This window comes from Orcinus orca, chromosome 15, assembly GCF_937001465.1.
Source record: "Orcinus orca chromosome 15, mOrcOrc1.1, whole genome shotgun sequence".
NCBI lineage: Eukaryota > Metazoa > Chordata > Mammalia > Artiodactyla > Delphinidae > Orcinus > Orcinus orca.
Genome location: NC_064573.1, coordinates 31373155 through 31388205, shown reverse-complemented (window position 1 = coordinate 31388205; position 15051 = coordinate 31373155). Strand labels below are relative to the sequence as shown.

The 15051-nt window shown below is 41.2% G+C and overlaps 1 protein-coding gene across 2 annotated transcripts; it reads left to right on the top strand.

Annotated features, from left to right (window-relative positions):
- The first annotated feature begins 13815 nt into the window (after positions 1-13815).
- On the top strand, positions 13816-14807 carry LOC101283810 (mitochondrial genome maintenance exonuclease 1-like). 2 transcript variants are annotated; one of them, XM_033416146.1, is made up of 2 exons: positions 13816-14224; positions 14578-14807. In XM_033416146.1, the coding sequence occupies exons 1-2, from the start codon at positions 13816-13818 to the stop codon at positions 14805-14807; spliced, it is 639 nt and encodes a 212-aa protein (XP_033272037.1). The 2 variants fall into 2 exon arrangements, with proteins under 2 accessions (XP_033272037.1, XP_033272036.1); XM_033416145.1 differs by having other exon boundaries at positions 13816-14667.
- Positions 14808-15051: the final 244 nt, after the last annotated feature.

Below are 15051 nucleotides of genomic sequence, written 5' to 3'. Positions count from 1 at the left end.
GATGGCCATTCTGACTGGTGTGAGATGATATCTCATTGTAGTTTTGATTTGCATTTCTCTAATGATTAATGATGTTGAGCATTCTTTCATGTGTTTGTTGGCAGTCTGTATATCTTCTTTGGAGAAATGTCTATTTAGGTCTTCTGCCCATTTTTGGATTGGGTTGTTTGTTTTCTTGTTATTGAGCTGCATGAGCTGCTTGTAAATTTTGGAGATTAATCCTTTGTCGGTTGCTTCATTTGCAAATATTTTCTCCCATTCTGAGGGTTGTCTTTTGGTCTTGTTTATGGTTTCCTTTGCTGTGCAAAAGCTTTGAAGTTTCATTAGGTCCCATTTGTTTATTTTTGTTTTTATTTCCATTACTCTAGGAGGTGGGTCAGAAAGTATCTTGCAGTGATTTATGTCATAGAGTGTTCTGCCTATGTTTTCCTCTAAGAGTTTGATAGTTTCTGGCCTTACATTTAGGTCTTTAATCCATTTTGAGCTTATTTTTATGTATGGTGTTAGGGAGTGACCTAATCTCATACTTTTACATGTATCTGTCCAGTTTTCCCAGCACCACTTATTGAAGAGGATGTCCTTTCTCCACTGTACATTACTGCCACCTTTATCAAAGATAAGGTGTCCATATGTGCATGGGTTTATCTCTGGGCTTTCTATCCTGTTCCATTGATCTATCTTTCTGTTTTTGTGCCAGTACCATACCGTCTTGATAACTGTAGCTTTGTAGTATAGTCTGAAGTCAGGGAGCCTGATTCCTCCAGTTCCTTCTTTCATTCTCAAGATTGCTTTGGCTATTCGGGGTCTTTTGTGTTTCCATACAAATTGCAAAATTTTTTGTTCTAGTTCTGTGAAAAATGCAAGTGGTAGTTTGATAGGGATTGCATTGAATCTATAGATTGCTTTGGGTAGTAGAGTCATTTTCACAATGTTGATTCTTCCAATCCAAGAACATGGTATATCTCTCCATCTATTTGTATCATCTTTAATTTCTTTCATCAGTGTCTTATAATTTTCTGCATACAGGTCTTTTGTCTCCTTAGGTAGGTTTATTCCTAGATATTTTATTCTTTTTGTTGCAATGGTAAATGGGAGTGTTTTCTTGATTTCACTTTCAGATTTTTCATCATTAGTATATAGGAATGCCAGAGATTTCTGTGCATTAATTTTGTATCCTGCCACTTTACCAAATTCATTGATTAGCTCTAGTAGTTTTCTGGTAGCATCTTTAGGGTTCTCTATGTATAGGATCATGTCATCTGCAAACAGTGACAGCTTTACTTCTTCTTTTCCGATTTGGATTCCTTTTATTTCCTTTTCTTCTCTGATTGTTGTGGCTAAAACTTCCAAAACTATGTTGAATAAGAGTGGTGAGAGTGGGCAACCTTGTCTTGTTCCTGATCTTAGTGGAAATGCTTTCAGTTTTTCACCATTGAGGACGATGTTGGCTGTGGGCTTGTCATATATGGCCTTTATTATGTTGAGGAAAGTTCCCTCTATGCCTACTTTCTGCAGGGTTTTTATCATAAATCGGTGTTGAATTTTGTCAAAAGCTTTCTCTGCATCTATTGAGATGATCATATTGTTTTTCTCCTTCAATTTGTTAATATGGTTTATCGCATTGATAGATTTGCGTATATTGAAGAATCCTTGCATTCCTGGAATAAACCCCACTTGATCATGGTGTATGATCCTTTTAATGTGCTGTTGGATTCTGTTTGCTAGTATTTTGTTGAGGATTTTTGCATCTATGTTCATCAGTGATATTGGCCTGTAGTTTTCTTTCTTTGTGACATCCTTGTCTGGTTTTGGTATCAAGGTGATGGTGGCCTCGTAGAAGGAGTTAGGGAGTGTTCCTCCCTCTGCTATATTTTGGAAGAGTTTGAGAAGGATAGGTGTTAGCTCTTCTCTAAATGTTTGATAGAATTCGCCTGTGAAGCCATCTGGTCCTGGGCTTTTCTTTGTTGGAAGATTTTTAATCACAGTTTCAATTTCAGTGCTTGTGATTGGTCTGTTCATATTTTCTATTTCTTCCTGATTCAGTCTTGGCAGGTTGTGCATTTCTAAGAATTTGTCCATTTCTTCCAGATTGTCCATTTTATTGGCATAGAGTTGCTTGTAGTAATCTCTCATGATCTCTTTTATTTCTGCAGTGTCAGTTGTTACCTCTCCTTTTTCATTTCTAATTCTATTGATTTGAGTCTTCTCCCTTTTTTTCTTGATGAGTCTGGCTAGTGGTTTATCTATTTTGTTTATCTTCTCAAAGAACCAGCTTTTAGTTTTATTGATCTTTGCTATTTTTTCCTTCATTTCTTTTTCATTTATTTCTGATCTGATTTTTATGATTTCTTTCCTTCTGCTAGCTTTGGGGTTTTTTTGTTCTTCTTTCTCTAATTGCTTGAGGTGCAAGGTTAGGTTGTTTATTCGAGATGTTTCCTGCTTCTTAAGGTGGGCTTGTATTGCTATAAACTTCCCCCTAGAACTGCTTTTGCTGCATCCCACAGGTTTTGGGTCGTTGTGTCTCCATTGTCATTTGTTTCTAGGTATTTTTTGATTTCCTTTTTGATTTCTTCAGTGATCACTTCATTATTAAGTAGTGTATTGTTTAGCCTCCATGTGTTTGTATTTTTTACAGATCTTTTCCTGTAATTGATATCTAGTCTCATGGCGTTGTGGTCAGAAAAGATACTTGATACAATTTCAATTTTCTTAAATTTACCAAGGCTTGATTTGTGACCTAAGATATGATCTATCCTGGAAAATGTTCCATGAGCACTTGAGAAAAATGTGTATTCTGTTGTTTTTGGATGGAGTGTCCTATAAATATCAATTAAGTCCATCTTGTTTAATGTGTCATTTAAAGCTTGTGTTTCCTTATTTATTTTCATCTTGGATGATCTGTCCATGGGTGAAAGCAGGGTGTTTAAGTCCCCTACTATGAATGTGTTACTGTCGATTTCCCCTTTTATGGCTGTTAGTATTTGCCTTATTTATTGAGGTGCTCCTATGTTGGGTGCATAAATATTTACAATTGTTATATCTTCTTCTTGGATCGATCCCTTGATCATTATGTAGTGTCCTTCTTTGTCTCTCTTAATAGTCCTTATTTTAAAGTCTATTTTGTCTGATATGAGAATTGCTACTCCAGCTTTCTTTTGGTTTCCATTTGCATGGAATATCATTTTACATCCCCTTACTTTCAGTCTGTATGTGTCTCTAGGTCTGAAGTGGGTCTCTTGTAGACAGCATATATATGGGTCTTGTTTTTGTATCCATTCAGCTAATCTGTGTCTTTTGGTGGGAGCATTTAATCCATTTACATTTAAGGTAATTATCGATATGTATGTTCCGTTTCCCATTTTCTTAATTGTTTTGGGTTTGTTATTGTAGGTCTTTCCCTTCTCTTGTGTTTCCTGCCAAGGGAAGTTCCTTTAGCATTTGTTGTAAAGCTGGTTTGGTGGTGCTGAACTCTCTCAGCTTTTGCTTGTCTGTAAAGGGTTTAATTTCTCCATCAAATCTGAATGAGATCCTTGCTGGGTAGAGTAGCCTTGGCTGCAGGTTTTTCTCCTTCATCACTTTCAGTATGTCCTGCCACTCCCTTCTGGCTTGTAGGGTTTCTACTGAGAGATCAGCTGTTAATCTTATGGGGATTCCCTTATGTGTTATTTGTTGTTTTTCCCTTGCTGCTTTTAATATGCTTTCTTTGTATTTAATTTTTGACGGTTTGATTAATATGTGTCTTGGCGTATTTCTCCTTGTATTTATCCTGTATGGGACTCTCTGTGCTTCCTGGACTTGATTAACTATTTCCTTTCCCATATTAGGGAAGTTTTCAACTATAATCGCTTCAAAGATTTTCTCAGTCCCTTTCTTTTTCTCTTCTTCTTCTGGAACCCCTATAATTTGAATGTTGGTGCATTTAATGTTGTCCCAGAGGTCTCTGAGACTGTCCTCAGTTCTTTTCATTCTTTTTTCTTTATTCTGCTCTGCAGTAGTTATATCCACTATTTTATCTTCCAGGTCACTTATCCGTTCTTCTGCCTCCGTTATTCTGCTATTGATCCCATCTAGAGTACTTTTAATTTCATTTATTGTGTTGTTATCGTTGCTTGTTTCATCTTTACGTCTTCTAGGTCCTTGTTAACTGTATCTTGCATTTTGTCCATTCTATTTCCAAGATTTCAGATCATCCTTACTATCATTATTCTGAATTCTTTTTCAGGTAGACTGCCTATTTCCTCTTCATTTGTTAGGTCTGGTGCATTTTTATCTTGCTCCTTTATCTACTGTGTGTTTTTCTGTCTTCTCATTTTGCTTATCTTACTGTGTTTGTGGTCTCCTTTTTGCAGGCTGCAGGTTCGTAGTTCCCACTGTTTTTGATGTCTGTCTCCAGTGGCTAAGGTTGGTTCAGTGGGTTGTGTAAGCTTCCTGGTGGAGGGGACTAGTGCCTGTGTTGTGGTGGATGAGGCTGGATCTTGTCTCTCTAGTGGGCAGGTTCACATCTGGTGGTGTGTTTTGGGGTGTCTGTGGCCTTGTTATGATTTTAGGCAGCCTCTCTGCTAATGGGTGGGGTTGTGTTCCTGTTTTGCTAGTTGTTTGGCATAGGTTGTCCAGCACTGTAGCTTGCTGGTCATTGAGTGAAGCTGGGTGCTGGTGTTAAGATGGAGGTCTCTAGGAGATTTTCGCCATTTGATATTATGTGGAGCTGGGAGGTCTCTTGTTGACCAGTGTCCTGAAGTTGGCTCTCCTACCTCAGAGGCAGAGCCCTGACTCCTGGCTGGAGCACCAAGAGCCTTTCATCCACACGGCTCAGAATAAAAGGGAGAAAAAGTAGAGAGAATTAGTAGAAGTATGAGGAAAGAAAGAAGGAAAGGAGGGAAGGAAGGAAGGAAGGAAAGAAGGAAGGAAGGAAGAAAAAAGAAAGAAAGAAAGAAGAAAAGAAGGAAAGGAGGCAAGATGGAAAGAAAGGAAGGAGGGAGGGAGGGAGGAAGGAAGGAAGGAGGGAAAGAAGGAAAAAAGACAGAAAGAAAGAAGATACAGTAAAAATAAAATAAAGTATAATAAAGTTATTGAATTAAAAAATACTTATTTAGAAAAAAAAAAGGGGGACGGATAGAACCTTAGGACAAATGTTGGAAGCAAAGCTATACAGACAAAATCTTACACAGAAGCATACACATACACCCTCAGAAAAAGAGGTAAAGGGGGAAAAATCATAAATCTTGCTCTCAGAGACCACCTCCTCAATTTGGGATGATTCGTTGTCTAAAGGAGGGAAGGAAGGAAGGAAAGAAAGAAAGAAAGAAAGAAAGAAGAAAGAAAGAAAGAAAGAAAGAAAGAAAGAAAGAAAGAAAGAAAGAAAGAAAGAAAGAAAGAAAGAAAGAAAGAAGGTAAAGTATAATAAAGTTATTAATATTAATTATTAAGAGAAAAAATTTTTAAAAAAGCATGGATGGATAGAACCCTAGGACAAATGGTGGAAGCAAGACTATACAGACAAGATCTCACACAGAAGCATACACATACACATTCACAAAAAGAGGAAAAGGGAAAAAAATCATAGATCTTTCTCCTAAAGTCCACCTCCTCAATTTGGGATCATTCCTTGTCTATTCAGGTATTCCACAGATGCAGGGTACATCAAGTTGATTGTGGAGCTTTAATCCGCTGCTTCTGAGGCTGCTGGGAGAGTTTTCCCTTTCTCTTCTTTGTTCTCACAGCTCACAGGGGCTCAGCTTTGGACTTGGCTCTGCCTCTGCGTGTAGGTCGCTGGAGGGCGTCTGTTTTTTGCTCAGACAGGACGGGGTTAAGGGAGCCGCTGATTCAGGGGCTCTGGTGCACTCAGGCCGGGGGGGGGGAGGGAGGGGCACTGTGTGCAGGGCGGGCCTGCGGCGGCAGAGGCTAGCATGACGTTGCACCAGCCTGAGGCCCGCCATGCGTTCTCCCGGGGAAGTTGTCCCTGGATCCCGGGAACCTGGCAGTGGCGGGCTGCACAGGCTCCGCGGAAGAGGGGTGTGGAGAGTGACCTGTGCTCGCACACAGGCCCCTTGGTGGCGGCAGCAGCAGCCTTAGCATCTCCCGCCTGTCTCTGGGGTCCGTGCTTTTAGCCGCAGCTCGTGCCCGTCTCTGGGCTTCGCACTTTTAGCCGCTGTTCGCGCCCGTCTCTGGAGTTCCTTTAAGCAGCGCTCTTAAACCCCTCTCCTTGCGCACCAGGAAACAAAGAGGGAAGAAAAAGTCTCTTGTCTCTTCGGCAGGTGCAGACTTTTCCCCGGACTCCCTCCCGGCTAGCCGTGGTGCACTAACCCCTTCAGGCTATGTTCAAGCCGCCAACCCCAGTTCTCTCCCTGCGCTCCGACCGAAACCGAAACCTGAGCCTCAGCTCACAGCCCCGCTCGCCCCGGCGGGTGAGCAGACAAGCCTCTCGGGCTGGTGAGTGCCGGTCGGCACCGATCCTCTGTGCGGGAATCTCCTCGCTTTGCCCTCCGCACCCGTTGCTGTGCACTCGTCCGCGGCCCCGAAGCTCCCCCCTCCGCCTCCCGCAGTCTCCACCAGCGAAGGGGCTTCCTAGTGTGTGGAAACTTTTCCTCCTTCACAGCTCCCTCCCACTGGTGCAGGTGCCGTCCCTATTCTTTTGTCTCTGTTTTTTCTTTTTTTCTTTTGCCCTACCCAGGTACGTGGGGAGTTTCTTGCCTTTTGAGAGGTCTGAGGTCTTCTGCCAGCCTTCAGTAAGTGTTCTGTAGGAGTTGTTCCACGTGTAGACGTATTTCTGGTGTATCTGTGGGGAGGAAGGTGATCTCCGCGTCTTACTCTTCCGCCATCTTCAAGGTCCCCCCTATGGCTGTTATTATTTGCCTTATGTACTGAGGTGTTCCTATGTTGGGTGCATAAATATTTACAATTGTTATACCTTCTTCTTGGATCAATTCCTTGATCATTATGTAGTGTCCTTCTTTGTCTGTTCTAATAGCCCTTATTTTAAAGTCTATTTTGTCTTATATGAGAATTTCTACTCCAACTTTCTTTTGGTTTCCATTTGCATGAAATACCTTTTTCCATCCCCTTACTTTCAGTCTGTATGTGTCTCTTGGTCTGAAGTGTGTCTCTTGTAGACAGCAAATATATGGGTCTTCTTTTTGTATCCATTCAGCCAATCTGTGTCTTTTGGTGGGAGCATTTAGTCCATTTAAATTTAAGGTAATTATCGATGTGTATGTTCCTATTCCCATTTTCTTAATTGTTTTGTGTTCATTATGGTAGCTCTTTTCCTTGTCTTTTGTATCTTGCCTAGAGAAGTTCCTTTAGCAATTGTTGTATAGCTGGTATGGTGGTGCTGAACTCTCTCAGCTTTTGCTTGTCTGTAAAGGTTTTAATTTCTCCAACAAATCTGAATGAGATCCTTGCTGGGTAGAGCAATCTTGGTTGTAGGTTTTCTCCTTCATCACTTTAAATATGTCTTGCCCCTCCCTTCTGGCTTGCAGAGTTTCTGCTGAGAGATCAGCTGTTATCCTTATGGGGATTCCCTTGTGTGTTATTTTCCCTTGCTGCTTTTAATATGTTTTCTTTGTATTTAATTTTTGACAGTTGATTAATATGTGTCTTGGTGTATTTCTCTTTGGATTTATCCTGTATGGGACTCTCTGTGCTTCCTGGACTTGATTAAGTATTTCCTTTCCCATATTAGGGAAGTTTCAACTATAATTTCTTCAAATATTTTCTCAGTCCCTTTCTTTTTCTCTTCTTCTTCTAGAACCCCTATAATTCGAATGTTGGTTCATTTAATGTTGTCCCAGAGGTCTCTGAGACTGTCCTCATTTCTTTTTATCCTTTTCCTTTACTCTGTTCTGCAGTAGTTATTTCCACTATTTTATCTTCCAGGTCACTTATCCGTTCTTCTGCCTCAGTTATTCTCCTATTGATCCCATCTAGAGTACTTTTAATTTCATTTATTGTGTTGTTCATCGTTGCTTGTTTCATCTTTAGTTCTTCTAGGTCCTTGTTAAATGTTTCTTGCATTTTCTCTATTCTATTTCCAAGATTTTGGATCATCTTTACTATCATTATTCTGAATTCTTTTTCAGGTAGACTGCCTATTTCCTCTTCATTTGTTAGGTCTAGTGGGTTTTTATCTTGCTCCTTCATCTGCGGTGTGTTTTTCTGTCTTCTCATTTTGCTTATCTTACTGTGTTTGTGGTCTCCTTTTTGCAGGCTGCAGGTTCGTAGTTCCCGTTTTTTGGTGTCTGTCCCCAGTGGCTAAGGTTCGTTCAGTGGGTTGTGTATGCATCCTGGTGGAGGCGACTAGTGCCTGTGTTCTGGTGGATGAGGCTGGATCTTGTCTTTCTGGTGGGCAGGTCCATGACTGGTGGTGTGTTTTGGGGTGTCTGTGGACTTATTATGATTTTATTCAGCTTCTCTGCTAATGGGTGGGATTGTGTTCCTGTCTTGCTTGATGTTTGGCATAGGATGTCTAGCACTGTAGCTTGCTGGTCATTGAGTGAAGCTGGGTGCTGGTGTTGAGATGGAGATCTCTGGGAGATTTTTGCCATTTGATATTATGTGGAGCTGGGAGGTCTCTTGTGGACCAGTGTCCTGAAGTTGGCTCTCCCACCTCAGAAGCACAGCACTGACTCCTGGCTGGAGCACCAAGAGCCTTTCATCCACACGGCTCAGATTAAAAGGGATAAAAAGTAGAAAGAAAGAATTAGTAGAAGTAGAAAGAAAGAAAAAAAGAAAGAAAGAAATGATGGGGGGAGGAAGTGTGGTAGGGAGCGAGGAAGGAAGGAAGGAATAAACAAAGAAAGAAGTTACAGTAAAATAAAATAAAGTAAGATAAAATATAATGAAGTTATTAAAATAAAAAAAATTATTAAGAGAAAAAATAAAGAAACAAACAAAAAAAACGGACGCATATAGCCCTAGGACAAATGGTGGAACCAAAGCTATACAGACAAAATCTCACACAGAAGCATACGCATACACACTCACAAATAAAGGAAAAGGGGAAAAAATCATAAATCTTGCTCTCAAAGTCCACCTCCTTAATTTGTGATGATTCATTGTCTCTTCTTGTATTCCACAGATGCAGGGTACATCAAATTGATTGTGGAGCTTTAATCTGCTGCTTCTGAGGCTGCTGGGAGAGATTTCCCTTTCTCTTCTTTGTTCTCCCAGCTCCCAGGGGCTCAGCTTTGGATTTGGCCCCACCTCTGCGTGTAGGTCGCTGGAGGGCGTCTGTTCTTCGCTCAGAGAGGATTGGGTTAAAGGAGCAGCTGATTTGGGGGCTCTGGCTCACTCAGGCCGGTGGGAGGGAGGGGCACGGAGTGCGGGGCCTGCCTGCAGCGGCAGAGGCCGGCGTGACAGCCTTAGGCACGCTGTGCGTTCTCCTGGGGAAGTTGTCCCTGGATCCCGGGATCCTGGCAGTGGTGGGCTGCACAGGCTCCCCGGAAGGGGTGTGTGGATAGTGACCTGTGCTCGCACACAGGCTTCTTGGTGGTGGCAGCAGCAGCCTTAGCGTCTCATGCCTGTCTCTGGGATCCGCACTTTTAGCCACGGCTCGCGCCCGTCTCTGGAGCTCCTTTAAGCAGCATTCTTAATCCCCTCTCCTCGTGCACCAGGAAACAAAGAGGGAAGAAAAATTCTCTTGCCTCTTCGGCAGGTCCAGACTTTTCCCTGGAGTCCCTCCTGGCCAGCTGTGGTACACTAATCTCTTGCAGGCTGTGTTCATGCCGCCAAACCCAGTCCTCTCCCTGCGTTCCGACTGAAGCCCAAGCCTCAGGTCCCAGCCCCGCCCGCCCTGTTGTGGGAGCAGACAAGCCTCTCGGGCTGGTGAGTGCCGGTCAGCACTGATCCTCTGTGCGGGAATCTCTCCGCTTTGCCTCCCGCACCCCTGTTGCTGTGCTCTCCTCCATAGCTCCGAAGCTTTCCCCCTCCGCCTACCGCAGTCTCTGCCCGCGAAGGGGCTTCCTAGTGTGTGGAAACCTTTCCTCCTTCATAGCTCCCTCCCATTGGGGCAGATCCCGTCCCTATCTTTTTGTCTCTGTTTATTCTTTTTTCTTTTACCCTATCCAGCTACGTGGGGGGTTTCTTGCCTTTTGGGAGGTCTGAGGTCTTCTGCCAGCATTCAGTAGGTGTTCTGTAGGAGTTGTTCCACGTGTACATGTATTGCTGGTGTATCTGTGGGGAGGAAGGTGATCTCTGTGTCTTACTCTTCAGCCATCTTCTCCTCCTCTCACTCTTTATAGCAGTTAATACTGAAGAGTTTGAACTGTTGGGTAGACTGGAAGGAATGCTGAATCAGAAATTAGGTAAGAGGAATCCTAATCTCCACTCTAATGCCACTATTCTTTTTTTACTAATTTATGCATTTCTAACACGAATGGGGTTCTTTTCTGTTTTCTTTAAGGGTATTACAGGTTCTAATATTATATAAAATTAACATTTAGAAAGAGGAATTCAGCAATAGTGGTTTGGTGACTTGTAAATTAATTGCATAATTCAACATATTTATATCTGGATGCAGTAACCCAAGGAATTGCCAAACCTATGCCTTCAAGAGTTGGGTTTTCTTCACTCATTATTATTTTCTTAGAACAGAACCATCATAGTTCAAAGGTGTACAGGTAATGTGAGAATGTAATTTAATTTGCTCACTTAGTTATAAATTTATTGAAGGTCTGGTGTGTTCCCATATTCCTATACATGTGTGGATATAGGATGAGGATGGTTGAGAATGAAGGGATGAGATTTGGAGGTTGAGGAATAGATTAGAAAATGGCACCATTTGTTTGGGGGTATGGCACTAAGCTAGGGTGTTGTCAGTACATGGGAGAGGCAGCTTTCAAAATTCTCCATTTTTCTGAGGATTTCCTCTTCTGTGGAATGCTGTCAATCGCTCCCCTTTATTTTCTTCTCCTCATAAACCTTCTGCTAACATACAAATTATAATTTTCAGGATATTAAAAATTATATTTATCTTCACTGAGCGATTTTCAAGAATGATTGATGGGACACACAAAGAAGTGATAGATATTAAAACTCAGTATTACCAGTCATTACTTATTTGGTCTATACTGACAGTTTAATTTGTACTTAATGAAACAAAAAAGAAAACTATATTTTCACCAATAATTTCCCAAGTATTTTATCATTTAGTATAAACCTCATCTCCTTAGATAAATAAAATTTTGTTGATATCCTGCACACATGTACTAACACAGGTAAATATATCTTCCCCTTTAGCTCCATTTTAAAGAGTATAATAATTAATGGAGATAATTACTGGAGTCTCATTCATGTGAATGAGTGATGGGGCAGAAAGTGTCCCAAAGTGCTCAGATTTTATAATGTGTATAATTTGCCCTGGGAGTTATCATAGACATTAAAATCTAGTCTATAACAGAATTCATATTCATATTATTTGCTATAGTAAGAATTTACTCTATTTGACAACCTGATTCTGCATTAAAGCATTTCCTGGTATTTTATCATGTTAGTAACTAATATACAACATATGCTTTGGGACTGAAAGTTTTTCTTTCATAGTTTTAGAAGATGTCCCAACCATGAAACACCTGTGATTTAAATGTTTATTATAATATTGTAACTTTGCTAAGATTTTCCTTTATTTGATGAATCTCCATCTTTTTCTAGAAATTTTGTAATACTCTTTGTAGACTAGGTCATAGGCTAGTGACAGGGTTCAGAACATGCTATCCCAAAATATGACATCTTGACATGGTGAACATTTTAAGGTGAAGGGATGTGAGAAATGACAGGTACAGGAAAGACCTCCCCTATCTTTCTTGAAGTAGGTTATAAGACCCTCTTCTGAGAGCTGTCCCTGCCATACCTGGAGGAAAAAAATCTTTATCTCTAAAGGAGGGATGCTGAGAGACTCAGAACTAACAGGACTTGCTAAGTTCCTCCAATTTACCACACTTAGCTCATCATACCCTTTTATCCTATTACATTTTTCCATGACTTCCCACACTTCATCAAATCTACTATAAAAATGCTCAAGCTTAACCACTTCTTCAGGTCTTCATTTTATAATGAAGTTTCCAGAGTCATATAAAACTTAAATAAATGTATATGTTTTCTCTTGCTAACATCTTTTGTCAGTCCAAATTACAGGGCCCCAGTGTGAGAACCTAAGATGCGTACAGGAAGAGAATTTTCCTCCCCTAAACTAGTCAGCTGCTTACATTACCAGAAGAGCATTGGAGGGTTTGAACAATTTTCTCCTGCCCCATTACATATTTCTTCTTTCTGCCTGAAATTTCCCATGCAGTGCTTTGTGCCTTTCTTGGTTCTGGGTTCCTTTACTCTCTTTTGAAAATATCATTATGATAGGAATAGAGTAGTATAATTAAATAGTCAGTTTAAAAATCCCACTAGGAAATTAAGGACAGAAAGGGAATTTTAAGGGAGTTTGGGAAACTGTTGTAAGCTAATGATCACTCAAGAAAAGAATCCAGTAACCTAGCAACAATATGCACTTCCTTGAAGGAAGACCAGGTGTATCAAGTGTCAGACACACTCAAGCCAGAAGTCCTGCTAATCAAAACACAAGACAATAAATATGGGGCCTGAATCTTGTTATATGAAGTCAGAGAGTTAATAGTCCCTGAAGAGTAGCATTTCTGCATGTAGCCAAGACAGAAATATAGGTGAAAGGGGAAAAAAAAAAGAAAACTAGTTGAAAGGGGACAATATACGGAAACCTAAGATGAATTACCATATTTTAGTATATGTTACTACCCTCTTGTTAATATACATATGATTTAAATAGTGCCATGAGAGTCACAGTTAAACCATAAAAGGCCAAGGGATGAACTAATAATGTAAGCCTTGACGTCTGCCCAAGAATGAGGAAGAAGATGGTCTTCTCCCCTCCCCACTTTTTCTTTGATTATAAAAGTTTAGTACTCTTTGTTCTTGGGGCTGCTGTGCTCCCTTGCCAGTCTGCTTGTATCGCTCACAAGTATCCTATGCTAATAAATTCACTCTTTGCCCCACAGTGAATTCTTTCTGCAAAGAATGAGACAAAAGAACCTGAGCTTCACTAAGTCCTGAAAACAAGTGAGCAGTTTTAATCAAGACAGTGTGTTTGAGGCCCCTCCTAGTCAGGAATCATACGTTCAAGTCCCAATCTGAGTTTTAGCTGGGTTTGAGTCCCATGCAAGAAGGAGTGCAGTTTCAATTATCTTCTATCAGGTTTTACAGTCCTTCATGATACAATAGATGCTTCAGCCAGGCAGAAAAAGCTCTGAAAAGGGGGATGGACTATACTCTAAATAAAAGTCACACTTTTTCCTTGGCCTTACCTAGATGATTTCTAAATAATTATTATAACCTTTATAATACTATACTCCTTCAGGGCATTTTTTGGTTTATACATAATTTTAAACTATATGCTTTTTATCCACAACAGTGTAAAATGACATAAAATTAAATTTAAAAGCTAATAGACTGGGTTTCAGAAGCAAATTTTATTGTAATCCCGTTAGGCTGGAATGATGGAGCAAACCCAGATAGATGAAATATTAAAAAATTAATGCAAGGGCCTAAGTCAAGAGCAAAGCGCGGGACCGACGAAAGTACCAGCCCACGGTATCGTCATGCCCTGGAGACGACAGAGCGTGCCGGCTTCCGAGGAAAGCAAAAATTAAAAAGACCCTTGACATTAGGAGTAGACTAGAGGGATGTGAAAAAAATCTAAAGATGAAGGTATTTCAGACCATCTGCAGGCAGCTTATAAGTTGAAAGGGGTTTTCTGTAGAACCAGCCCCCAGTGTGGTCTTCTCCACTTCCTCTTATATGTGTGGCGGGAAGAAAAAAGTGAACCGTTATGAAGAAGAGGACCCAAAAAAGTACTCTGATTTAGTAAGGTCTGTCTTGTCATTCAGAGGCCACGCTCAGACTCCACAGCCTTTGTTCGAGGAAGATGCTTTACTCTATGGACCTGTGAGGAAGTGTAAGGCCCCAAAGCAAGAAGAAGGGGCAGGAGGTCCACGAAACTGGGGTCCTCTCTTCAATCCGGAGAAAAGCAGAAAACCAAATGATCCTACAGTTCCTCTGAAAATCCCTTTGCAAAGGAATATGATACCAAGGGTGACCCGAGTCCTTCAGCAGACCATGAACTCAGAACAGATTTCCTGTTTGGAGAGGTGGAAACAGTGGATGATTCTGGAACTGGGAGAGGATGGTTTTGCAGAATATACTTCAAACATGTTTTTACAAGGGAAATGGTTTCATGAAGCCTTGGAAAGCATACTTTCACCCCAGGGGAACTTAAGAGAGAGAGATGAAAATCTCCTCAAATCTGGCTACATCCAAAGGGTCCAGCATGTTCTGAGAGATGTCAGTGGAGTGTGGGCTCTGGAAAATGCTGTTAGACGTGAGACCCTAAAGTATGTAGGTCTGCTGCACTGTGTGGCTGATTATCAGGGAAAGCTGTGTGTGACTGATCGGAAGACATCTGAGAAACCAAAGCCTTTCATCCGAAATACATTTGACAACCTGCTGCAAGTCGTGGTGTATGTCAGTGCCATAAACCATAAGGCCAACTACAGCTTTCAGGTTCAGTGTGGCTTGATCGTGGTGGCCTACAAAGACGGGTCCCCCGCCCACCCACATTTCATGGATGCAGAGCTCTGCTCCCAGTACTAGGCAAAGTGACTTCGACTAGAAGAATATACAAAGAAGGAAAAGAACCTGAATATTCAGAAACTAGATTAGGGGCAGGAAGCTGTGTGGGAACGCTCAGGACTTTCTCACAGTTTGGGAAGATGTATCGCTGTTTCCTGTGATCTAGAATGAGGTGCCACAGGGTCTGAGAGCTGCAGTAACACAAGCTGAACTAGTAAGTTGTTGAAATTTATTGCAACCAAAAAGGCAAAGCCGGAAAAGTTAAATTAAAAAGATGGACTTCGGCACATAAAAGACCAGCTCTGCTACCTCTGACTAGAATTTACCCAAAAAAAGGGTAAGCAGCATTGGCACAGTGTTGGTGCCTCTTGGACCCCTGTAGACCTTTCTGTGTTCTGGGCAGGA